Genomic DNA, 27,006 nt, shown 5'->3' on the forward strand with positions numbered 1-27,006 from the left:
ACCTATTTTCATGTCACCTGCAAGCTTACTAATTACTGTCCAAGTTGTTAATGTACATAACACATAGCAAGAGTCCAGCACCAATTCCTGTGGTGCACTGTTGGTCACAGGCTTCCAACAACATAAACACCACTTCACTATCACCCTTTGTCTCCTGTTTGAAGGCCAATTTGGTATCCAGTTTGCCAAGTTGCCTTGGATCCCATGGGCTCATATCCTTTGGACCAACCTTCCATGTGGAATTTTGTCGTTGGCTTTGGCTTCATTCCCTAGGGTCAGGTCTGGCACTGACCCATCTCTAGTAGGACCGGCACAAAAAGGACTCCAGGGTGCACTTTGAAAATTCCACCTCATCTAATCCTTTCACACTAATGTGATCCCAGTTAAGGTTAGCAAACTTAAAACCCTTTGCAACTATTACCCTACTTTGCTCAGACCTTTCTATGATTTGCCAACATATCTGCTTGTCTATCTCTGTCTGACTGTTAGGAAGCCTGTTGCGCAATCCCAGAAAAGTAATTGCACCTTTTTTTTATTTCTGAGCTCTACCCAGATGGCCTCATTTGAAGGCCCTTTGAGGACACCATCCTTCAGTGATCAACAATACGATGTCCTCACCTCTCTTACCTTCACTCCTTTTTGAGCCTGAACTTCTATACCCTGAATGCTGAGCTGTTAGTCCCTGTCCTTCCATCAACCATGTCTCAGTGATTGCAACAATACCTTATTCCCTCAGGCTGATCAATACTCTAAATTCATCCACTTTACCAGTCAAGCTCCTGCATTAAAATAGGTAAAAGTTAGCTTTCTGGATCTCCCATATACTTTAACTTGCCTATGTCTTCTCTGGGTTGTCCTAGTATTCCTTCTATATCTGACTGGACCTTGCTCCCAACTTTACATCTGCTCTGTGACCCCTCCCCCCTGCCAAATTGGTTTAAATTCTCCCCCCAACAGCACAAGCAAATCTTCCAGCAAAGATATTGGACCCATTTTGTTTCAGGTTCCATCTACCCCAGAAACTGTCCCCATCATCCAAAAATATAAAGCCTCCCTTCTATACCATCCCTTTAGCCGAAGTTTCATCTGACCTATCTTCCTACTCCTATACTCTGCAGCACCTGGCTCTGAAAGCAATCTGAAGATTACAACCTCAGGACACTTGCACTTTAATCTACTCCTTATCTCTGCAAATTCCTGCTGCAGGACTTCATTTCTTTTTTCACCCATGTCATTGGTATGGACATGTAACTTGACTGCTGGCTGTTCACCCTCCCCTTTCTGAATGCCCTGCAGCTGCTAGGAGATATCACTGACCCTGGTACCAGGGAGCCCACATACCATTGTGCATGTGTTGGGAATGCTTACAGATTGGTAAACAGTTCCAGTTGTGGAAACACCTTCCTTGAACATCAAGGTCTGGAGTGGCACTCAGACCTGCAGCCTCTGGCTCAGGGATAGGGGACACTATCTATTGAACCACAAGACCTCCATTGGTAATGTCAAGGTGCATCGCAGCATCCAGTCAGGGCTGGAGAGGAGCTTGCAGTGGGAGGAGAGGACTCAGTCGTTATAGCCCGTATCGAAACCGATCACACAGGAAGGGCTAGGTAGGAGGAGCTGCATAGTTTACATGAGGAACACATTAAGACGCAGAAAGTCAATGGCCATAATCTCTAGATTACTGCCTGTGCCACATGAAAGTTGGGCCATGGGATGGATCAGAGTAGAGAAGTGAATATGTGGCCCCGACCCTGGGGTAGGGGGGCAATGGATTCTGGTTCATGGGGCACCAGTACTGGGGAAAATGGAATCTGTACCAATGTGACAGTCTCCACCTGAACCGTATGGGAGTTGGTGATCTTTCCAATCACATAATCAAGGAAGTTAAAAGGATTAAAACTGAATAGAAAGGGCAAAAGATCAATTTGGAAAGATATAGCAAATCAAAGAGTAGAGTCTAGGCCAAAAATGAAAAGTATCGATTTGGAAATGATAAACAGACCAGGACAGGAAGGGATAGTGATATCAACCAACAGATACAACTAGAATTTATAAAAAGAGTAAAAGGATGAAACTAAAGGCTTTGTGTCTGAATGACACGTTGCATTGGAAACACAACAGATGAACAGTGGTATGTCATAACCTCTGGACCAGAAGGCCCAGGTTCAAGTTTCACCTGCTCAAGAGGTATGCAATGACATACCTGATCAGGTTGTTTAGAAAATTAGGTAGAAGTAATAAATTTAATCTGGCAGCTATGACAGAGACATGCCTGCTGGATGAAATGGATTTTGACCTGAATTTTGAAGTGTACAAGACAATTAGGAATAATAGGAAAGGGTGGCAGGATAGCTCTGTTAGTTAATGTTGGTAACAGCATTGAAGAGAGCAAAGTCCTCATTTCAGAAAACCAAGATGTGGGAACAGTTTGGGTAGATATGAGCAATAAAAAAGTATGGGGTACAGAGGAGGATATAGTGAGAGTTTGTCAGAAGGGTACAGCAATAGTTATTTGAGATTTTAATCTACACATTGATTGGAAAAGTCAGATGAGCAAGGGTAGCCTAGATAAGGAGTTCATAAACCATTTTCAAGATTTCAGATTTTTGAATGGATGTGGACCTGGAGCTGGTCAGACAGCAGGCTAAACTAAACCTAGTATTGTGCAATAAGATAGAATTAATTAATGACTGAGAATGAAGGTGCGCCTAGCTATCAGTGACTGTAGTAATATTGGATTTTACATTCAGTTTAAGATAGAGACACTAATTATTCTCTAAACATAAGTAAGAGCAATTATGAGAGGAGCAAGGCAATTGACAAGGTTGCACATGGTAGACGGGTTAGTAAGGCTAGATCACATGGAATTCAGGGAGGGCTAGCCAATTGGATACAAAATTGTCTCAAAGGTAGGAGACAGAGGTTGATGGTACAGGATTGACTTTCAGGCTGGAGGCCTGTGACCAGCGGTATGCTACAAGATTGGTGCTGGGTCCACTGCTTTTCATTGATTATATAAACAATATGGATGCGAACATAGGAGGCATGATTTGTAAGTTTGCAGATGACACCAAAATTGATGGTGTAATGGACAGTGAACAAGATTATCTCAGAGTACAATAGGACCTTGATCAGTTGGGCTGATGAGCCAAGGAGTGACAGATGGAGTTTAATTTAGATAAATGTGAGGTGTTGCATTTTGGAAAAGCAAACCAGAGCAGTTAATGGTAAGGTCCTGGGGAGTGTTGCTGAACAAAGAAACTTAGGGGTGCTGGGGCATAGTCCCTTGTAAGTGGAGTCACAGGTAGGCATGTTGGTAAAGGAGGTGTTTGACACCTTGCCTTCATTGGTCAGAACATTGAGTATAGGAATTGGAATGCCATTTTGCAGCTGTACAGGACATTGGTCAGGCCACTTTTAGAATACTGCGTACAATTCTGATTTTCCTTTTTTCGGAAGGATATTGCTAAACTTGAGAGGATGCAGAAAAGACTTTCAAGGATGTTGCCAGGACTGGTTAGATGAGCTATAGGGAGAGGCTAAATAGAATGGGGGGCTTTTTTCCTTGGAGCATCAGAGGCTGAGGAGTGACCTTATAGAAGTTTATAAAATCATGAGGGCATGGATAGAGTAAATAGACAAGGTCTTATCCCTCTGGGTAGGTGAGTCCAAAGCTAGAGAGCACAGGTTTAAAGTGAAAGGGAAAAGATTGAAAAGGGTCCTGAGAAGTAACTTTTTCACATAGAGAGTGGTGTGTGTATGGAACGAGCTACCAGAGAAAGTGCTGAGGGCAGGTACAATAGCAACATTTAAAAGGCATCTTAATGGGTACATGAAGGGTTTAGAGGGACATGGGCCAAATGCTGGCAAATGAGATTAGGTCAGATTGGGATGACTGGTCAGCATGGACAAGTTGGATTGAAAGGTCTGTTTCCGTGCTGTATAACTCTGAGAGCAGGACTGGCTAAAATTAATTTGTAAAATTGGTTAAACGATGGGCCAATGGAAACATTGTGGCAGACATTTAAGAGGATTTCTCAGAAAACACGGAATAAATGCATTCCAACAAGTAAGAAAAATTCAAAACTCTAGAAAACAGACAGAAGTATTTCGATAAATATTTAAAGGAGGAAAGAATTAGCAAAGTGACAGTTGACAGTCGGAAACTGACACCAAAGAATTAAGAATGGAAAATAAGGAGAATTGAATAGGTATCTGTCTTCACTGTGGAGGATACAAGTTACATTCCAGCATTAAATCAGGAAATAGAAGGGAAGGAGGAATTCAGGAAAGTCTCAATCATCAGAGAATTGGTACTGGGTAAATTGTTGGAGCTGTAGGCTGACAAAACAAGTGTCCACATCCTGACAGACATTAACCTAAAGAAAGGGCTAGTGAGGTAGTCAATGCATTAGTTTGACTTTTCCAAACTCTTGTGACTCGGGGACAGTCCCATTAGATTGGAAGATAATGATTGCTGGAAATAAAAGCTCCTCGTATAGGGATAATATATTGGCATAGAGGGAAGACGGCTGGCTAACAGGAAATGCAGAGTAGGGGTAAATCAGGTTGGCAATATGCAATACGTGTTGTGTCACTGGGATTAGTGCAGGGACCTCAACTGGATACAATGTTTGCAAATTATGTAGATGAAGGGACAGAAGTTCTGGTTAGCGGCAGAAAGGTTAGTCAGAAAGTAAGTGGCGAGGATGATGTGGTTACAAAAAATATTGATAGGTTAAGTGAGTGGACAATGGTGTGGTCGATCCAGTATAGTCGATCTGGGTGAAAATAAGAAGTTGTCCATTTTGGCAGCAAGAATGAGAGAAGGGGCTTACTGTCTAAACAGTGTGAGAATGCAGAGGGTGTGTCCTCATGCATACATGACAAAAGGTTAGCAAGTAGGCACAGCAAGTAATTGGAAAGCTAATAGAATATTATCATTTATCGTGAGGGGAACTGATTAGCAAAGTGAGGAAGTTATGCATCAGTTATACATAGTCAGAAGTCACACAACACCAGGTTATACTCTAACAGGTTTATCTGAAATCATAAGCTTCTGAAGCACTGCTCCATCATCAGGTGATCTGACAAAAGGGCAACAATCTGAAATCTTGAAATTTCAAATAAACTTGTTGGACTATAACCTCATGTTGTTGTGTGACTTCTGACTTTGTCCACCTCAGTCCAAAACCAGCACCTCCACATCAGGTATACATGGCACAAGTGAGACCATGTCTGGAGGACTGTGCACAGTATTGATCTCTTATTGAAGGAAGGCTGGACGGCATCCGCTGGGGTTTAGAGGAAACATATCCTGAGGAACTTGACAGAGTGCATGTGGACTGGATGCTTTCTCTCATGCGAGAATGTAGAGCTGGAATCATTATTTAAAACTCAGAAGCAGGCCATTTAAAACAGACATTCAGTGAAACATTTTCTTACAAGGGTTGAGAATCTTTGGGTCTCTCTTCCTGTAGAGGCAACGGATCAGAGTTCCTGAATATTTTTAAGGCAGGGGTATATAGTTTCTTTTGAAGCAAGGGGGCATCAGGTTATCTGGGGTGGGCAGAAATGCAGATTTGAGATTACAATCAGCTGAGCCATGATCTTATTGAAAGGTGGGACAGACTCAATAATTGCCCATCTTTGATAAAGAAATACCACGCCTTGTTGGCACTGGGAAGTTTTAATTAGCTTTCTGACTTCAATATCTGTACTGTTCTTGTTTCAAATGATCACATGTTATCGAAGGGCTGAATGCCCTACTTCTGCTTCATTATTACCCAGCCTACATACCCTTCAAGATGACTGCAATTACACACTCTGAGTGAGAGCTTTATTTCCATTAGTCACACTTCATAAACTCTCATCTCACTGATTACTAGCTCTCCATGTTTATAACCAATTCACACCCAATTAACCCCATAATGAATATATCCATCATCTGTTTCCATGTTCTATTAGATCTCAGGTATCCCTTCAGACCACATGAGCTGATAACATTCTCCCTTCAACAACAAGCTCATTAAATTATGGTTTTAAAGCCGTGTTTTCCTCATCCCTCCACAATCCTAGACTATCTGGTGGATCAAACATTTGTCTAACTTAGCCATGAATATGGTCCTCACTGCTCTCTCAAAAAGAGGATTTCAAACATTAACAACCACCAGAGAGAAAAGTCAACATGATGAAAATCAGAAACGTTCAAGAAGCCAGAATTGAAGGAATGCTGAGTTCGGGGTTGTGGAGTCATGAGCAGTTACTGAGATCGGAGGGACAAAGCCACAGAAAGGTTTGAAGGCATGAATGAGAAGATTGAGGAATTGCTGGACCAATGTGAGTCACTCATCAGTGTGATGGGTGATGGTGAATGGAGCTTGACGCGAGGTTAGGTAGGGCAGTAACATCTTGGATTAGCTAAAGTTGACAAAGTTGAAAATGGCAAGTTGATCTGGAACCAATTGGATTATGAGAGATGACAAAAAACTGGATGAGGGTTTCCACAACAGTTCGTCTGAGGTAGGTTAGAAATGGGTGAAATAATAATAACCAGTACTGGAGATGCTGAACTGATCAAGAAATCTGAACTTGACCTGGTCTCCCTACATGAAAAATTGGGGAACTTATTTATTCTCATCATTGTCGTCCAATTCAGAGGAGATGGAACATGCGACACAAATTCCATTGTCTGTTGGAGAAGGGCGAGATGTTAATGGAGAATACCCACAACCACAAACAGTACACCACACTTGAGATTTTGCTTTAATAATTGTGATCCTGTGGGTAACATTTCAGATGGTTGCTGTGTTCTATTGTCTCAAGGATGTAAATAATCATGAAATTTCTCAAACCAGCTTAATCTAGTGGGCTATTGTACCTGAAACAGCTTGCAGGCAAAATGTAAAGATCCAGAGTTGAGCATAGAAGTGCATTTTACATTCTGTTTCAGCCGTAAGCCATGTTGGACACTGCCCTGAGTTACAGGAACCCAGCTGGCATGCTGATTTGGACAATGGCCCATTGTGACAGCCCAGCATTTGGAATTTGGAACTCAATGTAACAAAAACAAGGTGACACATCATGAAATAATTATCGTCAACACTGTCCATTTATTAATAAAGTCTCAATGTAACAAATAGACTGAGGAATCCCTGCATGCGTAATGATCTGGCATGCGTTCATGCAATTAATGAAGCATCTTGTTTTAGTTGCATGCCAACGACTCACTCCGGTTGATGTAAATTCTACATCACCTAACCCTAATTCAATTCAATTCTTGACATGTTGCATTGTGCAAGAGTAAAAATACAATCAGTACAAGCTGAGTGTAGGGCATACTCCTGGGCTTTTATAAATCGAGGCGTAGAATATAAAAGCAAGAGTGTTATGGTGAGCCTGTATAAAACCCTGCTTCAGCCTCAAACAGGATTATTTTGGGCACACACTTCGGGGAAGTTATGATGGTTAATCAGATCCCTTCTTAGCCTTCTAAATTCCATCAAGTACAGACCCAAAGTCGTCAACCATCCCTCATATGACAAGCCCTTCATTTCTGGGATCATTTTGTAAACCTCCTCTGGACTCCCCCCAAGGCCAGCACGTCCTCCCTTAGAAACGAGGCACAGAACATCTCCAGCTGTTTCTAGATATTTATAATCAATGTATTCAGACACATTATGCCACACGTCTGGGATCAGATGAGACTTGAATCCAGGTCAGAGGTAAGGACACTAAACTGTGCCAGAAGAGCCCTCTTCTCTGTATTCATTAAAAATATGTGGATGCAACCCACTTGGTTATCTTTAAATTTGTTTTGCTTATTCAAAACATCTACCTTTGTAATTTAAATACATTTCTTTCATTGATTTTCTTATCAATTAATGGTAGTTTACCTGCTCCCTCCATGTTAATACCAAAAAGAAAGAATCATTTAATTTTTCTGCCAACTCTATTATTCCTGGTGATTTTATTCTGTCTGTCCCTTTGTGCTTTTATTTCCATCACAGCCTTCGTTTTTTTTTATAAAAACAAAAAAACTCCAAAAACTGCAGATGCTGGAAATCAGAAGCAAAAATAAAAATTGCTGGAAAAGCTCAACAGGTGTGGGAGCATCAGTGGAGAGAGAAAACAGAGTTAATGTTTCAGCTCCTGTGACCCTTCTGAGTGGACACTGGACTCAAAATGTTAACTCTGTTTTCTCTCCACAGATGCTGCCAGACTGGCTGAGATTTTCCAGCCAGCAATTTTTGTTTTTATTCCTTTTCTATTTATTAGCTTGTAAAATAGTTCACTATTTTATTTGATATTCCTTGATAATTTAAGAGTTATAGAGTCATAGAGTCCTACAGCATGGAGAACAGGCCCTTCAACCCAAACTGGCTCATGCCGACCAAAATGTCCATTCATGCTGACCTCATTTTCCTGCACTTGGCCTATATCTTTCTAAACCTTTCCTATCCATGGATTTATCCAAATAACTTATAAATGTTATTAATGTACCTGCCTCAACCACTTCTACTGGCAGCTCATTCCATATGCGTACCACCCTCTGTGTAAAAACATTGCCCCTCAGGTTCCCTTTTATTCTTTCCCCTCTAATCTTAAACTGATGCCCTCCAGTCCTCAATTCCCCAACCGGGGAAAAAGGCTGAGTGCATTCACCCTATCCACGATCTTATACACCCATCCCTCTTATGATCTTATACATTTCTGTAAGGTACCCCCTCAGTCTCCTACGCTCTAAAGAAAAATGTCCTAGCTTGTCCAACCTCTCCAACCCTTGAGTCCTGGCAATATCCTTGTAAATTTCTTCTGCACTCTTTCTAGTTTAATACCATCCTTCCTATAGCAAGGTGACCAAAATTAAACACAACACTCCAAGTGCGCCTTCACCAACGTCCTGTATAACTGTAACATAACTTCCCAACTTCTATACTCCGTGTCCTGACTGACAAATTTAATTGCATTATTCCTCTACATTTTTTCCCTAATGTCTTCATATTCTCGATGATCATGCGCTCCCTTATGGCTATCATTGCAGTTAATATTAGCGTCTTTTTTCAACTCTCAGGATAATCTCAGGATTGCTACCAGTGCCACGTGCTCGTCAGAGTAGAAATGAAAGAATAGGCAGGATAAACGCGGGGCTTGAGAGATGGTGCAGGAGGGAGCAGTTCAGATGTTTGGGACATTAGGACCAGTTCTGGGGGAGATGGGCCTATTACAAGTTGGATGGTCTGCACCTGTGCCAATCTGGAACCAATGGTCCTTGGGGGTACTTTTGCTATTGCTGTTGGGGAGAGTTTAGACTAACGTGGCAGGGGGATGGGAACCAAATGAGGAGGTTGGTGGACAGGAAGGAGATAGGAACGAAAGCCTGTAAGCAACCAGATAATGAAATGAGGAATTAAGACGGCTAAAAAGAATTAAGAGATATCCTTAACGAGCAGGGTTAGGGAAAACCCCAAAGCCTTTTATTCATATATAAGGAGCAAAAGGGTAATGATGGAAAGGGTTGGCCCACGCAAGGACAAAGAAGGAAAGATATGCATGGAGTCAGAGAAAATGAGTGCGATTCTTAATGAGTACTTTGCATTGGTATTCACCAAGGAGAGGGACATGGCAGATGTTAGGGTTAGGGATAGATCTTTAATTACTGTAGGTCAAGTCGGCATAAGGAGGGAGGAAGTGTTGTGTATTCTAAAAGGCATTAAGGTGAACTTTCTAGGTTATTGAGGGAAGCAAGAGAGGAAATAGTTGGAGTTTCAATAGATATCTTTGCAGCATCCTTGAAAATGGTGGAGGTTCCAGAGAACTGGAGAATTGCTAATGTTGTCCCTTGTTTAAGAAGGGTAGTAGGGATAATCCAGATAATTACAGACTTGTGAGCCTGACGTCAGGGTAGGGAAGCTACTGGAGAAAATACTAAGATGTAGGATATATACCCATTTGGAAGAAAATAGGCTTATCAGCAATAGGTAGCATGGTTTTGTAACTTAGAAACCTTATAGAATTCTTTGAAGAGGTGACAAAGTTGATTGATGAAGGAAAGGATGTAGATGTCATGTACATGGACTTCAGTAAGGCGTTTGATAAATTTCTCCATCTGATGATAGGCTAATGAAGAAGGTGAAGTCGCATGGGATCCAGTGTGTTCTAGCTAGATGGATAGAGAACTGACTGGGCAGCGGGAGATAGAGAGTAGTAGTGGATAGGAGCTTCTCAAAATGGAGATGTGTGACCAATGGTGTCCCACAGAGATCCACGCTGGGACCACTGTTGTTTGTGGTATACATAAATAATTTGGAGGAAGTATAGGTTACTTCATTAGCAAGTTTGCAGATTACACTAAGATTGGTGGAATAGCAGATAGTGAAGGGAACTGTCAGAGAATACAGCAGAATATAGACAGATTGGACAGTTGGGCAGAGAAATGGCAGATGGAATTCAATCCAGACAAATGCGAGGTGAAGCATTTTGGAAGATGCAATTCAAGAGCGAACTATACGGTAAATGGAAAGGTCCACTGATGTACAGAGAGATCTATGTGTTCAGGTCCATTATTCCCTGAAGGTGGCAACACTGGTCGATAGAGTGGTCAAGAAGGCATACGGCATACTTTCCTTCATCGTAAGGGGTATTGAGTACAAGAGTCAGCAGGTCATGTTACAGTTGTATAGGACTTTAGTTCGGCCACACTTGGAATACTGTGTACAGTTCTGGTCGCCACATTACCAAAAGGATGTGAATGCTTTGGAAAGGGTGCAGAGGAGGTTCACCAGGATGTTACCTGCTATGGAGGGTGCTAGCTATGAAGAGACGTAGCGTAGATTAGGATTATTTTCATTAGAAAGAAGGAGGTTGGGGGTGGGGGGGGGGGGGAAACCTGTTTGAGGCTTATAAAATCATGAGGGGTATAGACAGGGTGGATAGCAAGAAGCTTTTTTCCAGAGGGGGGGACTCAATTACTCGGGATCACGAGTTCGAAGTGAGAGGGGAAACGTTTTGGGGAGACATATGGCGAAAAGTCTTCATGCAGAAAGTGGTGGTTGCCTGGAATGCGTTGCCAGCGGAGGTGATGGGGCAGGAACGATAGCATCATTTAAGATGTATCTAGAAAATACATGAATGGACAGGGAGCAAAGGGATTCAGATCCTTAGAAAATAGGTGACAAGTTTAGATAGAGGAGCTGAATCAGCGCAGGCTTGGAGGGCTGAAGAACCTGTTCCTCTGCTGTAATTTTCTTTGTTCTTCAGCCTTTCTGTATTTAATCATCGACAGACTCTCACCAGTGTTTTGTTTACCCTTTCTTTATTGGAATATACTTCTCTGAAATGAATATGCTTGGGAGGGCACTGGACGCAGATTGAGTGGTACCTTTTAAAAAGGAATTGGATAATTATTCAAAGGGAAAGATATCAGCAGGGCGGTGGGAGTGGGTCCAGGTGGGTTGCTCTTGCAAAGAGCTGCAATGTGCATGGGGGCTGGGTTGCTAATCCTTGAGAATTGATCTGGAGTCTCCAGAAGTGGAAGGCCAATCTCCAGAACATTACTGCGTGGAGAAAAATCAAATGATTGTTACTCTCTTTGAGCTATTTCGATAACAGTATACAGAGTGGGGCAGGAAGGGACAGAGTTAGGGTTCTGGTCGCCCTGTTATAGGAAAGATATTATTAAGGGCTCAGAAGAGGTTTACCAGGACATTGCCGGGTATGGAAGGTTTGAGTTATTAACAAAGGTTGGACAGGGACTTTTTTCACTGGAGCGCAGGACATTAAAATATGATCTTACAGAGATTTATAAAATCATGAGGATATAGAATTAATGGTAGTTGTCTTTTCCCTAGGATGGGGATTTCAAGACTACAGGGCACATTTTTAAGGTGGGAGAAGAGAGATTTAAAGAAAACATGAAGAGCAAATTTTTTACAGAGGGTGGTTCGCATGTGGAATGAACTTCCTAGGAATTGGTGGATTTGGGCACGGTTACAACATTTAAAAGACACTCCGATAACTGTGTGAGTAGGAAAAGTTTGGAGCGTTATGGGCCAGGAGCAGGCAGGTGGGACTAGTTTGGTTTGGGATTATCTTCAGCATGGACTGGTTGGACAGAAGGATCTGTTTCCATGCTGTATGATGCTATGACTTCTCTTATCTGATACAAAATATTAAAAATTGGATAGAAACTGTTGGCTGTCAGATATCATCCAGACGGGTGACTCTTTAGAGGGTCGGTGTGGACTAGTTGGGCCGAAGGGCCTGTTTCTGCACTGTAGGGAATCTAATCAATTGGGTAATACATCTTTTTGCTTCCTGATTGATGTAGGAAGGCAGTGCATCTCAAGGATGGATGAGATGACTGTGGAATGTGGGATACCATGTGATGAAGATCGAGGAATATATTTAATCAGTTGGCAATGTGAGAGGGCTGATGACCTGCTTCTCTGCTCTGACTGTCCCTCTGATGTTTGATAAGGGCAGATCTTGGGTTAGTGACTGATTTGTCCCATGCGTGAGTTGTTGCATGTCAATTGCTCTATGTGTGAGTGTGTATTTCTCTGTGCGAGTAACTCCATGTGAGTGAGTGTGAACTACCCTCTGTGTGAGCATCTTACTCCATGTGAGAGTAAATTTCACACCAAGTCAAAAACAGAAATTGCTGGGACAACTTAGCAGGTTTGGCAGCATCTTGGGGAGAAAGCAGGGTTAACATTTCAGGTCCAGTGACTCTTTACCAGAACAGCTAGTAGTTTGGAAGTGATGGTATTTATGTTGAAGATGGGGCTGGGGTTTTGGGAAGAGGTGAGTGGGTAGGTGGAGACAAAGAGATGAAAGGTGTAAATAAACGATAAGAATATTGGTAATAAGCCAGGACAGAAGACATAGCTGAACAAGTGATAATGAGAAATTGAGGGTAGCAGCAAATGGGTAGGCTGTGTTTAAAGTAATCCATATCATGACAGGACCGGGTATGAAGGTGGGTAAAAAACACGGGGAATGGAATCAGGCTTTAAAGTTATTGAACTTGATATTGAGTTCAGAGGGCTGCAGAGTTCCCAAGTGGAAAATGAGGTGCTGTTCTTCCAGTTAGCGTTGAGCTTCACTGGAGTGAGCCTGAGACAGAGATGTTGACCAGGGAACAGGATGGGATGGGAGAGGCAACTGGAAGCTCAGGGTCATTTTTGCAGGATGCAGAATGTGGGTGTCCTGCAAAGCAGTGAGCCAGTCTGCATTTCATGTCCCCGGTGTAGGGGAGACCACATTGTCAGCAGCAGATTGAGTGAAGTGCAGATAAAGTGCTGCTTCACTGGGCAGTGTGTTTGGGTTCTGAGGAGGGAGGAGGTAAATGGGTAGGTGTTATACCTTGTGTGGGTTCAGGGACCCCAGCTGCTGTGGGTGGGTGGGTGAGTGAGTGAGTGTGTGTGTGTGCAGGAGTTACTCCATTCCACAGTGAGTTCACCTAATGTGAGCTGCCACACGTGTGACTCTGAGCCGGGTGAGCGTGAGCCGGGAGTGAGTGTGAGCGGGAGTGAGTGTGAGCCGGGTGTGAGTGAGTGTGAGCCGGGTGTGTGTGAGCGGGTGTGAGCCGGGTGTGAGTGAGTGTGAGCCGGGAGTGAGTGTGAGCGGGAGTGAGTGTGAGCCGGGTGTGAGTGAGTGTGAGCCGGGAGTGAGTGTGAGCGGGAGTGAGTGAGTGTGAGGTGTGAGCGGGTGTGAGCCGGGAGTGAGTGAGTGTGAGCGGGTGTGAGCGGGTGTGAGCCGGGAGTGAGTGAGTGTGAGCGGGTGTGAGTGAGTGTGAGCCGGGAGTGAGTGTGAGCGGGAGTGAGTGAGTGTGAGGTGTGAGCGGGTGTGAGCCGGGAGTGAGTGAGTGTGAGCGGGTGTGAGTGAGTGTGAGCCGGCCGATGCTGAGGCGGCTCTGGCCGGCTCTGGCGCCGCTGTTTCCGGGAGCGGGAGGGCGCGGGGCCCGGGCCCGGGCGGGGCCTGCGGCTGGAGTTGGGCCTGTAGCCGATCCCGGAGCCGGGGCTGGGCCTGGGCCTGCGGGAGGTGAGTGTGGGGGACACGGAGCCCCGGGCGGGCGGGCTCTGCATTGCTGTATCCTCGGGAGGGACGGTACCTGAACTCGGGGCCGTAACCCCCCCCCCCCCCCCGTGTGTGTAACACTGACCCTCTCTCCCCCCCTGTGTGTGTGTGTGTGTGTGTCAGTTACACTGACCCTCTTTCCCCCCCTGTGTGTGTGTCAGTAACACTGACCCTCTCTCCCCTCCCCCCCCACCCGTGTGTGTGTGTATCAGTAACACTGACCCTCTCTCCTCCCCGTGTGTGTCAGTAACACTGACCCTCTCTCCCCCTGTGTGTGTGTATATGTAACACTGACCCTCTCTCCTCCCCGTGTGTGTGTATGTCAGTAACACTGACCCTCTCTCCCCCTGTGTGTGTGTATATGTAACACTGACCCTCACTCCCCCCCCCCCGTGTGTGTGTGTCAGTTACACTGACCCTCTTTCCCCCCCGTGTGTGTGTCAGTAACACTGACCCTCTCTCCCCCCCCGTGTGTAACACTGACCCTCTCTCCCCCCCCCCGTGTGTAACACTGACCCTCTCTCCCCCCCGTGTGTGTGTGTGTGTCAGTGACACTGACCCTGTCTCTCCCGTGTGTGTGTGTGTGTGTTAGTAACACTGACCCTCTTCCCCCCCCGTGTGTGTGTGTGTGTCAGTAACACTGACCATCTCTCCCCCCCCCGTGTACGTGTCAGTAACACTGACCCTCTCGCTTCTCCCCCCTCCGTGTGTTTAACACTGACCCTGTCTCCCTCCCATGTGTGTGTGTCAGTAACACTGACCCTCTCTCCCCCCCTGTGTATGTGTGTCAGTAACACTGACCCTCTCTCCCCCCCTGTGTATGTGTGTCAGTAACACTGACCCTCTCTTTTTCCCCCCCCCGTGTGTGTGTCAGTAACACTGACCCTCTCTACCCCAGTGTGTGTGTGTCAGTAACACTGACCCTCTCTCTCCCCCGTGTGTGTGTCAGTAACATTGACCCACACTTCCCCCCCCACCCCCGTGTGTGTGTGTCAGTGACACTGACCCTCTCTCTCCCATCTGTGTGTGTCAGTGACACTGACCCTCTCTCTCCCATCTGTGTGTGTCAGTACCACTGACCCTCTCTTTCCCCCCCTCCCCCGGTGTGTGTCAGTAACACTGATCCTCTCTTCCCCCCCTCCCCCCCCGTGTGTGTAACACTGACCCTCTCTCTTCCCCCCCCTCACGTGTGTGTTACACTGACCCTCTCTCTCCCCCCCCCCCCCCAGTGTGTGTAACACTGACCCTCTCTCTTCCCACCCCCGTGTGTGTGTGTGTCAGTAACACTGACCCTCTCTCTCCCCCGTGTGTGTCAGTAACACTGACCCTCTCACCCCCGCTCGTGTGTGTGTCAGTAACACTGATCCTCTCTCCCCCCCCCCCATGTGTTACACTGACCCTCTCTTCCCCCGTGTGTGTAACACTGACCCTCTCTTCCCCCGTGTGTGTAACACTGACCCTCTCTTCCCCCGTGTGTGTGTATGTCAGTAACACTGACCCTCTCTCCCCCTGTGTGTGTGTATATGTAACACTGACCCTCACTCCCCCCCGTGTGTGTGTGTCAGTAACACTGACCCTCTCTCCCCCCCCCCCCGTGTGTAACACTGACCCTCTCCCCCTCCCGTGTGTGTGTGTCAGTAACACTGACTCTCTCTCCCCCCCCCCCCGTGTGTAACACTGACCCTCTCTCCCCCCCATGTGTGTGTGTCAGTGACACTGACCCTGTCTCTCTCGTGTGTGTGTGTCAGTAACACTGACCCTCTCTCTGCCCCCGTGTGTGTTAGTAACACTGACCCTCTTTCCCCCCCCGTGTGTGTGTGTGTGTCAGTAACACTGACCATCTCTCCCACCCCGTGTGCGTGTCAGTAACACTGACCCTCTCGCTTCTCCCCCCTCCGTGTGTGTAACACTGACCCTGTCTCTCTCCCATCTGTGTGTGTCAGTAACACTGACCCTCTCTCCCCCCCTGTGTATGTGTGTCAGTAACACTGACCCTCTCTTTTCCCCCCCCCCCTGTGTGTGTCAGTAACACTGACCCTCTCTCTCCCCCGTGTGTGTGTCAGTAACATTGACCCACATTTCCCCCCCCACCCCCATGTGTGTGTGTCAGTGACACTGACCCTCTCTCTCCCATCTGTGTGTGTCAGTGACACTGACCCTCTCTCTCCCATCTGTGTGTGTCAGTAACACTGACCCTCTCTTCCCCCCCCCCCATGTGTGTGTCAGTGACACCGACCCTCTCTCTCCCATTTGTGTGTGTGTCAGTAACACTGACCCCCTCTCCACCCCGTGTGTTTGTGTCAGTAACACTGACCCTCTCTCCCCCGTGTGTGTGTCAGTAACACTGACCCTCTCCCCTCCCTGTGTGTGTGTGTGTCAGTTACACTGACCCTCTCTCTCCATCCCCGTGTGTGTGTGTGTGTCAGTTACACTGACCTTCTCTCCCCCCCTGTGTGTGTCAGTAACACTGACCCTCTCTCTTTCCCCCCCCCACCGTGTGTGTAACACTGACCCTCTCTTCCCCCCCCGTGTGTGTATGTGTGTCAGTTACACTGTCCCTCTTCCGACCCCCGTGTGTGTGTCAGTAACACTGACCCCCTCTCTCCCCCCCCGTGTGTGTTAGTAACACTGACCCTCTCTCCCCCCCCCCCGTGTGTGTATCAGTAACACTGACCCTCTCTCCTCCCCGTGTGTGTCAGTAACACTGACCCTCTCTCCCCCTGTGTGTGTGTATATGTAACACTGACCCTCTCTCCCCCGGTGTGTGTGTGTCAGTTACACTGACAATCTCTCTCCACCCCCGTGTGTGTGTGTGTGTGTGTGTGTGTGTGTGTGTCAGTAACACTGACCCTCTCTTCGCCCCCCCCCCCCCCATGTGTGTGTCAGTACCACTGACCCTCTCTATCCCCCCCTCCACCGGTGTGTGTGTCAGTAACACTGATCCTCTCTTCCCCCCCTCCCCCCCCGTGTGTGTAACACTGACCCTCTCTCTTCCCCCCCCTCACGTGTGTGTTACACTGACCCTCTCTCTTTCCACCCCCGTGTGTGTAACACTGCCCCTCTCTCTTCCCCCCCCCCGTGTGTGTGTCAGTAACACTGACCCTCTCTCTCCCCCGTGTGTGTGTGTCAGTAACACTGACCCTCTTTCCCCCCGTGTGTGTCAGTAACACTGACCCTCTCACCCCCGCTCGTGTGTGTGTCAGTAACACTGATCCTCTCTCCCCCCCCCCCCCCGTGTGTTACACTGACCCTCTCTTCCCCCGTGTGTGTAACACTGACCCTCTCTCCCCCCCTGTGTGTGTGTGTGTGTGTGTGTGTGTGTGTGTCAGTTACACTGACCCTCTTTCCCCCCCTGTGTGTGTGTCAGTAACACTGACCCTCTCTCCCCTCCCCCCCCACCCGTGTGTGTGTGTATCAGTAACACTGACCCTCTCTCCTCCCCGTGTGTGTCAGTAACACTGACCCTCTCTCCCCCTGTGTGTGTGTATATGTAACACTGACCCTCTCTCCTCCCCGTGTGTGTGTATGTCAGTAACACTGACCCTCTCTCCCCCTGTGTGTGTGTATATGTAACACTGACCCTCACTCCCCCCCCATGTGTGTGTGTCAGTTACACTGACCCTCTTTCCCCCCCGTGTGTGTGTCAGTAACACTGACCCTCTCTCCCCCCCCCGTGTGTAACACTGACCCTCTCTCCCCCCCGTGTGTGTGTGTCAGTGACACTGACCCTGTCTCTCCCGTGTGTGTGTGTGTGTTAGTAACACTGACCCTCTTCCCCCCCCCCGTGTGTGTGTGTGTGTGTTAGTAACACTGACCCTCTTCCCCCCCCGCGTGTGTGTGCGTGTCAGTAACACTGACCCTCTCGCTTCTCCCCCCTCCGTGTGTTTAACACTGACCCTGTCTCCCTCCCATGTGTGTGTGTCAGTAACACTGACCCTCTCTTCCCCCCCCGTGTATGTGTGTCAGTAACACTGACCCTCTCTTTTTCCCCCCCCCGTGTGTGTGTCAGTAACACTGACCCTCTCTACCCCAGTGTGTGTGTGTCAGTAACACTGACCCTCTCTCTCCCCCGTGTGTGTGTCAGTAACATTGACCCACACTTCCCCCCCCCACCCCCGTGTGTGTGTGTCAGTGACACTGACCCTCTCTCTCCCATCTGTGTGTGTCAGTGACACTGACCCTCTCTCTCCCATCTGTGTGTGTCAGTAACACTGACCCTCTCTTCCCCCCCCCCCCCCATGTGTGTGTCAGTAACACCGACCCTCTCTCTCCCATTTGTGTGTGTGTCAGTAACACTGACCCTCTCTCCCCCCCGTGTGTTTGTGTCAGTAACACTGACCCTCTCTCCCCCGTGTGTGTGTCAGTAACACTGACCCTCTCCCCTCCCTGTGTGTGTGTGTGTCAGTTACACTGACCCTCTCTCCCCCCCGTGTGTTTGTGTCAGTAACACTGACCCTCTCTCTTCCCCCCCCCCGTGTGTGTAACACTGACCCTCTCTTCCCCCCCCGTGTGTGTATGTGTGTCAGTTACACTGTCCCTCTTCCGACCCCCGTGTGTGTGTCAGTAACACTGACCCCCTCTCTCCCCCCCCGTGTGTGTTAGTAACACTGACCTTCTCTCCCCCCCTGTGTGTGTCAGTAACACTGACCCTCTCTCTTCCCCCCCCCCCGTGTGTGTAACACTGACCCTCTCTTCCCCCCCCGTGTGTGTATGTGTGTCAGTTACACTGTCCCTCTTCCGACCCCCGTGTGTGTGTCAGTAACACTGACCCCCTCTCTCCCCCCCCGTGTGTGTTAGTAACACTGACCCTCTCTCCCCTCCCCGTGTGTGTATCAGTAACACTGACCCTCTCTCCTCCCCGTGTGTGTCAGTAACACTGACCCTCTCTCCCCCTGTGTGTGTGTATATGTAACACTGACCCTCTCTCCCCCGGTGTGTGTGTGTCAGTTACACTGACAATCTCTCTCCACCCCCGTGTGTGTGTGTGTCAGTAACACTGACCCTCTCTCCCCCGTGTGTGTGTGTGTGTGTGTGTGTCAGTACCACTGACCCTCTCTTTCCCCCCCTCCACCGGTGTGTGTGTCAGTAACACTGATCCTCTCTTCCCCCCCCTCCCCCCCCCCGTGTGTGTAACACTGACCCTCTCTCTTCCCCCCCCTCACGTGTGTGTTACACTGACCCTCTCTCTTTCCCCCCCCCCCCAGTGTGTGTAACACTGACCCTCTCTCTTCCCACCCCCGTGTGTGTAACACTGCCCCTCTCTCTTCCCCCCCCCCGTGTGTGTGTCAGTAACACTGACCCTCTCTCTCCCCCGTGTGTGTGTGTCAGTAACACTGACCCTCTTTCCCCCCGTGTGTGTCAGTAACACTGACCCTCTCACCCCCGCTCGTGTGTGTGTCAGTAACACTGATCCTCTCTCCCCCCCCCCCCCCCCGTGTGTTACACTGACCCTCTCTTCCCCCGTGTGTAACACTGACCCTCTCTTCCCCCCCCGTCTGTGTAACACTGACCCTCTCTTTCCCCCCCCGTGTGTGTAACACTGACCCTCTCTCCCCCCCTGTGTGTGTGTGTGTGTGTGTGTGTGTGTGTGTGTGTGTGTGTGTGTGTCAGTTACACTGACCCTCTTTCCCCCCCTGTGTGTGTGTCAGTAACACTGACCCTCTCTCCCCTCCCCCCCCACCCGTGTGTGTGTGTATCAGTAACACTGACCCTCTCTCCTCCCCGTGTGTGTCAGTAACACTGACCCTCTCTCCCCCTGTGTGTGTGTATATGTAACACTGACCCTCTCTCCTCCCCGTGTGTGTGTATGTCAGTAACACTGACCCTCTCTCCCCCTGTGTGTGTGTATATGTAACACTGACCCTCACTCCCCCCCCCCCGTGTGTGTGTGTCAGTTACACTGACCCTCTTTCCCCCCCGTGTGTGTGTCAGTAACACTGACCCTCTCTCCCCCCCCGTGTGTAACACTGACCCTCTCTTCCCCCCCCCGTGTGTAACACTGACCCTCTCTCCCCCCCGTGTGTGTGTGTGTGTCAGTGACACTGACCCTGTCTCTCCCGTGTGTGTGTGTGTGTGTTAGTAACACTGACCCTCTTCCCCCCCCGTGTGTGTGTGTGTGTCAGTAACACTGACCATCTCTCCCCCCCCCGTGTACGTGTCAGTAACACTGACCCTCTCGCTTCTCCCCCCTCCGTGTGTTTAACACTGACCCTGTCTCCCTCCCATGTGTGTGTGTCAGTAACACTGACCCTCTCTCCCCCCCTGTGTATGTGTGTCAGTAACACTGACCCTCTCTCCCCCCCTGTGTATGTGTGTCAGTAACACTGACCCTCTCTTTTTCCCCCCCCCGTGTGTGTGTCAGTAACACTGACCCTCTCTACCCCAGTGTGTGTGTGTCAGTAACACTGACCCTCTCTCTCCCCCGTGTGTGTGTCAGTAACATTGACCCACACTTCCCCCCCCACCCCCGTGTGTGTGTGTCAGTGACACTGACCCTCTCTCCCCCGGTGTGTGTGTGTCAGTTACACTGACAATCTCTCTCCACCCCCGTGTGTGTGTGTGTGTGTGTGTGTCAGTAACACTGACCCTCTCTTCGCCCCTCCCCCCCATGTGTGTGTCAGTACCACTGACCCTCTCTATCCCCCCCTCCACCGGTGTGTGTGTCAGTAACACTGATCCTCTCTTCCCCCCCTCCCCCCCCGTGTGTGTAACACTGACCCTCTCTCTTCCCCCCCCTCACGTGTGTGTTACACTGACCCTCTCTCTTTCCCCCCCCCCCAGTGTGTGTAACACTGACCCTCTCTCTTCCCACCCCCGTGTGTGTAACACTGCCCCTCTCTCTTCCCCCCCCCCCCGTGTGTGTGTCAGTAACACTGACCCTCTCTCTCCCCCGTGTGTGTGTGTCAGTAACACTGACCCTCTTTCCCCCCGTGTGTGTCAGTAACACTGACCCTCTCACCCCCGCTCGTGTGTGTGTCAGTAACACTGATCCTCTCTCCCCCCCCCCCGTGTGTTACACTGACCCTCTCTTCCCCCGTGTGTAACACTGACCCTCTCTTCCCCCCCCGTCTGTGTAACACTGACCCTCTCTTCCCCCCCCCGTGTGTGTAACACTGACCCTCTCTCCCCCCCTGTGTGTGTGTGTGTGTGTGTGTGTGTGTCAGTTACACTGACCCTCTTTCCCCCCCTGTGTGTGTGTCAGTAACACTGACCCTCTCTCCCCTCCCCCCCCCACCCGTGTGTGTGTGTATCAGTAACACTGACCCTCTCTCCTCCCCGTGTGTGTCAGTAACACTGACCCTCTCTCCCCCTGTGTGTGTGTATATGTAACACTGACCCTCTCTCCTCCCCGTGTGTGTGTATGTCAGTAACACTGACCCTCTCTCCCCCTGTGTGTGTGTATATGTAACACTGACCCTCACTCCCCCCCCCGTGTGTGTGTGTCAGTTACACTGACCCTCTTTCCCCCCCCGTGTGTGTGTCAGTAACACTGACCCTCTCTCCCCCCCCGTGTGTAACACTGACCCTCTCTCCCCCCCCCGTGTGTAACACTGACCCTCTCTCCCCCCCCCGTGTGTAACACTGACCCTCTCTCCCCCCCCCCGTGTGTGTGTGTGTCAGTGACACTGACCCTGTCTCTCCCGTGTGTGTGTGTGTGTGTTAGTAACACTGACCCTCTTCCCCCCCCGTGTGTGTGTGTGTGTGTCAGTAACACTGACCATCTCTCCCCCCCCCCGTGTACGTGTCAGTAACACTGACCCTCTCGCTTCTCCCCCCTCCGTGTGTTTAACACTGACCCTGTCTCCCTCCCATGTGTGTGTGTCAGTAACACTGACCCTCTCTCCCCCCCTGTGTATGTGTGTCAGTAACACTGACCCTCTCTCCCCCCCTGTGTATGTGTGTCAGTAACACTGACCCTCTCTTTTTCCCCCCCCCGTGTGTGTGTCAGTAACACTGACCCTCTCTACCCCAGTGTGTGTGTGTCAGTAACACTGACCCTCTCTCTCCCCCGTGTGTGTGTCAGTAACATTGACCCACACTTCCCCCCCCATCCCCGTGTGTGTGTGTCAGTGACACTGACCCTCTCTCTCCCATCTGTGTGTGTCAGTGACACTGACCCTCTCTCTCCCATCTGTGTGTGTCAGTACCACTGACCCTCTCTTTCCCCCCCTCCCCCGGTGTGTGTCAGTACCACTGACCCTCTCTTTCCCCCCCTCCCCCGGTGTGTGTCAGTAACACTGATCCTCTCTTCCCCCCCTCCCCCCCCGTGTGTGTAACACTGACCTTCTCTCTTCCCCCCCCTCACGTGTGTGTTACACTGACCCTCTCTCTCCCCCCCCCCCCCCCAGTGTGTGTAACACTGACCCTCTCTCTTCCCACCCCCGTGTGTGTGTGTGTCAGTAACACTGACCCTCTCTCTCCCCCGTGTGTGTCAGTAACACTGACCCTCTCACCCCCGCTCGTGTGTGTGTCAGTAACACTGATCCTCTCTCTCCCCCCCCCCCATGCGTTACACTGACCCTCTCTTCCCCCGTGTGTGTAACACTGACCCTCTCTTCCCCCGTGTGTGTAACACTGACCCTCTCTTCCCCCGTGTGTGTGTATGTCAGTAACACTGACCCTCTCTTCCCCCGTGTGTGTGTATGTCAGTAACACTGACCCTCTCTCCCCCTGTGTGTGTGTATATGTAACACTGACCCTCACTCCCCCCCGTGTGTGTGTGTCAGTAACACTGACCCTCTCTCCCCCCCCCCCGTGTGTAACACTGACCCTCTCCCCCTCCCGTGTGTGTGTGTCAGTAACACTGACTCTCTCTCCCCCCCCCCCCCGTGTGTAACACTGACCCTCTCTCCCCCCCATGTGTGTGTGTCAGTGACACTGACCCTGTCTCTCTCGTGTGTGTGTGTCAGTAACACTGACCCTCTCTCTGCCCCCGTGTGTGTTAGTAACACTGACCCTCTTTCCCCCCCCTGTGTGTGTGTGTGTGTCAGTAACACTGACCATCTCTCCCACCCCGTGTGCGTGTCAGTAACACTGACCCTCTCGCTTCTCCCCCCTCCGTGTGTGTAACACTGACCCTGTCTCTCTCCCATCTGTGTGTGTCAGTAACACTGACCCTCTCTCCCCCCCTGTGTATGTGTGTCAGTAACACTGACCCTCTCTTTTTCCCCCCCCCCCGTGTGTGTCAGTAACACTGACCCTCTCTCTCCCCCGTGTGTGTGTCAGTAACATTGACCCACATTTCCCCCCCCCACCCCCATGTGTGTGTGTCAGTGACACTGACCCTCTCTCTCCCATCTGTGTGTGTCAGTGACACTGACCCTCTCTCCCCCGTGTGTGTGTCAGTAACACTGACCCTCTCCCCTCCCTGTGTGTGTGTGTGTCAGTTACACTGACCCTCTTTCTCCATCCCCGTGTGTGTGTGTGTGTCAGTTACACTGACCTTCTCTCCCCCCCTGTGTGTGTCAGTAACACTGACCCTCTCTCTTCCCCCCCCCACCGTGTGTGTAACACTGACCCTCTCTTCCCCCCCCGTGTGTGTATGTGTGTCAGTTACACTGTCCCTCTTCCGACCCCCGTGTGTGTGTCAGTAACACTGACCCCCTCTCTCCCCCCCCGTGTGTGTTAGTAACACTGACCCTCTCTCTCCCCCCCCCGTGTGTGTATCAGTAACACTGACCCTCTCTCCTCCCCGTGTGTGTCAGTAACACTGACCCTCTCTCCCCCTGTGTGTGTGTATATGTAACACTGACCCTCTCTCCCCCGGTGTGTGTGTGTCAGTTACACTGACAATCTCTCTCCACCCCCGTGTGTGTGTGTGTGTGTGTGTGTGTCAGTAACACTGACCCTCTCTTCGCCCCCCCCCCCCATGTGTGTGTCAGTACCACTGACCCTCTCTATCCCCCCCTCCACCGGTGTGTGTGTCAGTAACACTGATCCTCTCTTCCCCCCCTCCCCCCCCGTGTGTGTAACACTGACCCTCTCTCTTCCCCCCCCTCACGTGTGTGTTACACTGACCCTCTCTCTTTCCCCCCCCCCCAGTGTGTGTAACACTGACCCTCTCTCTTCCCACCCCCGTGTGTGTAACACTGCCCCTCTCTCTTCCCCCCCCCCGTGTGTGTGTCAGTAACACTGACCCTCTCTCTCCCCCGTGTGTGTGTGTCAGTAACACTGACCCTCTTTCCCCCCGTGTGTGTCAGTAACACTGACCCTCTCACCCCCGCTCGTGTGTGTGTCAGTAACACTGATCCTCTCTCCCCCCCCCCCCGTGTGTTACACTGACCCTCTCTTCCCCCGTGTGTAACACTGACCCTCTCTTCCCCCCCCGTCTGTGTAACACTGACCCTCTCTTCCCCCCCCCGTGTGTGTAACACTGACCCTCTCTCCCCCCCTGTGTGTGTGTGTGTGTGTGTGTGTGTGTGTGTGTGTGTGTGTGTCAGTTACACTGACCCTCTTTCCCCCCCTGTGTGTGTGTCAGTAACACTGACCCTCTCTCCCCTCCCCCCCCACCCGTGTGTGTGTGTATCAGTAACACTGACCCTCTCTCCTCCCCGTGTGTGTCAGTAACACTGACCCTCTCTCCCCCTGTGTGTGTGTATATGTAACACTGACCCTCTCTCCTCCCCGTGTGTGTGTATGTCAGTAACACTGACCCTCTCTCCCCCTGTGTGTGTGTATATGTAACACTGACCCTCACTCCCCCCCCCGTGTGTGTGTGTCAGTTACACTGACCCTCTTTCCCCCCCCGTGTGTGTGTCAGTAACACTGACCCTCTCTCCCCCCCCGTGTGTAACACTGACCCTCTCTCCCCCCCCCGTGTGTAACACTGACCCTCTCTCCCCCCCCGTGTGTGTGTGTGTGTCAGTGACACTGACCCTGTCTCTCCCGTGTGTGTGTGTGTGTGTTAGTAACACTGACCCTCTTCCCCCCCCGTGTGTGTGTGTGTGTCAGTAACACTGACCATCTCTCCCCCCCCGTGTACGTGTCAGTAACACTGACCCTCTCGCTTCTCCCCCCTCCGTGTGTTTAACACTGACCCTGTCTCCCTCCCATGTGTGTGTGTCAGTAACACTGACCCTCTCTCCCCCCCTGTGTATGTGTGTCAGTAACACTGACCCTCTCTCCCCCCCTGTGTATGTGTGTCAGTAACACTGACCCTCTCTTTTTCCCCCCCCCGTGTGTGTGTCAGTAACACTGACCCTCTCTACCCCAGTGTGTGTGTGTCAGTAACACTGACCCTCTCTCTCCCCCGTGTGTGTGTCAGTAACATTGACCCACACTTCCCCCCCCATCCCCGTGTGTGTGTGTCAGTGACACTGACCCTCTCTCTCCCATCTGTGTGTGTCAGTGACACTGACCCTCTCTCTCCCATCTGTGTGTGTCAGTACCACTGACCCTCTCTTTCCCCCCCTCCCCCGGTGTGTGTCAGTAACACTGATCCTCTCTTCCCCCCCTCCCCCCCCGTGTGTGTAACACTGACCCTCTCTCTTCCCCCCCCTCACGTGTGTGTTACACTGACCCTCTCTCTCCCCCCCCCCCCCCAGTGTGTGTAACACTGACCCTCTCTCTTCCCACCCCCGTGTGTGTGTGTGTCAGTAACACTGACCCTCTCTCTCCCCCGTGTGTGTCAGTAACACTGACCCTCTCACCCCCGCTCGTGTGTGTGTCAGTAACACTGATCCTCTCTCTCCCCCCCCCCCCCATGTGTTACACTGACCCTCTCTTCCCCCGTGTGTGTAACACTGACCCTCTCTTCCCCCGTGTGTGTAACACTGACCCTCTCTTCCCCCGTGTGTGTGTATGTCAGTAACACTGACCCTCTCTTCCCCCGTGTGTGTGTATGTCAGTAACACTGACCCTCTCTCCCCCTGTGTGTGTGTATATGTAACACTGACCCTCACTCCCCCCCGTGTGTGTGTGTCAGTAACACTGACCCTCTCTCCCCCCCCCCCCCCCGTGTGTAACACTGACCCTCTCCCCCTCCCGTGTGTGTGTGTCAGTAACACTGACTCTCTCTCCCCCCCCCCGTGTGTAACACTGACCCTCTCTCCCCCCCATGTGTGTGTGTCAGTGACACTGACCCTGTCTCTCTCGTGTGTGTGTGTCAGTAACACTGACCCTCTCTCTGCCCCCGTGTGTGTTAGTAACACTGACCCTCTTTCCCCCCCCTGTGTGTGTGTGTGTGTCAGTAACACTGACCATCTCTCCCACCCCGTGTGCGTGTCAGTAACACTGACCCTCTCGCTTCTCCCCCCTCCGTGTGTGTAACACTGACCCTGTCTCTCTCCCATCTGTGTGTGTCAGTAACACTGATCCTCTCTCTCCCCCCCCCCCCATGTGTTACACTGACCCTCTCTTCCCCCGTGTGTGTAACACTGACCCTCTCTTCCCCCGTGTGTGTAACACTGACCCTCTCTTCCCCCGTGTGTGTGTATGTCAGTAACACTGACCCTCTCTTCCCCCGTGTGTGTGTATGTCAGTAACACTGACCCTCTCTCCCCCTGTGTGTGTGTATATGTAACACTGACCCTCACTCCCCCCCGTGTGTGTGTGTCAGTAACACTGACCCTCTCTCCCCCCCCCGTGTGTAACACTGACCCTCTCCCCCTCCCGTGTGTGTGTGTCAGTAACACTGACTCTCTCTCCCCCCCCCCCCGTGTGTAACACTGACCCTCTCTCCCCCCCATGTGTGTGTGTCAGTGACACTGACCCTGTCTCTCTCGTGTGTGTGTGTCAGTAACACTGACCCTCTCTCTGCCCCCGTGTGTGTTAGTAACACTGACCCTCTTTCCCCCCCCTGTGTGTGTGTGTGTGTCAGTAACACTGACCATCTCTCCCACCCCGTGTGCGTGTCAGTAACACTGACCCTCTCGCTTCTCCCCCCTCCGTGTGTGTAACACTGACCCTGTCTCTCTCCCATCTGTG

General features: G+C 50.2%; 1 protein-coding gene across 2 annotated transcripts in view; it reads left to right on the forward strand.

Annotated features, from left to right (window-relative positions):
• Positions 1–13,336: 13,336 nt before the first annotated feature.
• pus1 (pseudouridine synthase 1) overlaps positions 13,337–27,006 on the forward strand; it is a 35,503-nt gene continuing 21,833 nt past the window's right edge. Inside the window, exon 1 of one of the 2 annotated variants that reach the window (XM_087999864.1) lies at positions 13,337–13,355. In XM_087999864.1, coding sequence (XP_087855990.1) covers positions 13,352–13,355 — 4 coding nt within the window. In that variant the 5' untranslated portion in view covers positions 13,337–13,351. Of the gene's footprint in view, positions 13,356–13,880; positions 14,047–27,006 lie in introns of those variants that run through there. The other variant, XM_087999863.1, reaches the window with a different exon arrangement.

Source organism: Chiloscyllium plagiosum, unplaced genomic scaffold (genome assembly GCF_037043375.1).
Source record: "Chiloscyllium plagiosum isolate Xiang-an unplaced genomic scaffold, Cpla_swu_hap1 HiC_scaffold_24, whole genome shotgun sequence".
Taxonomy (NCBI): domain Eukaryota; kingdom Metazoa; phylum Chordata; class Chondrichthyes; order Orectolobiformes; family Hemiscylliidae; genus Chiloscyllium; species Chiloscyllium plagiosum.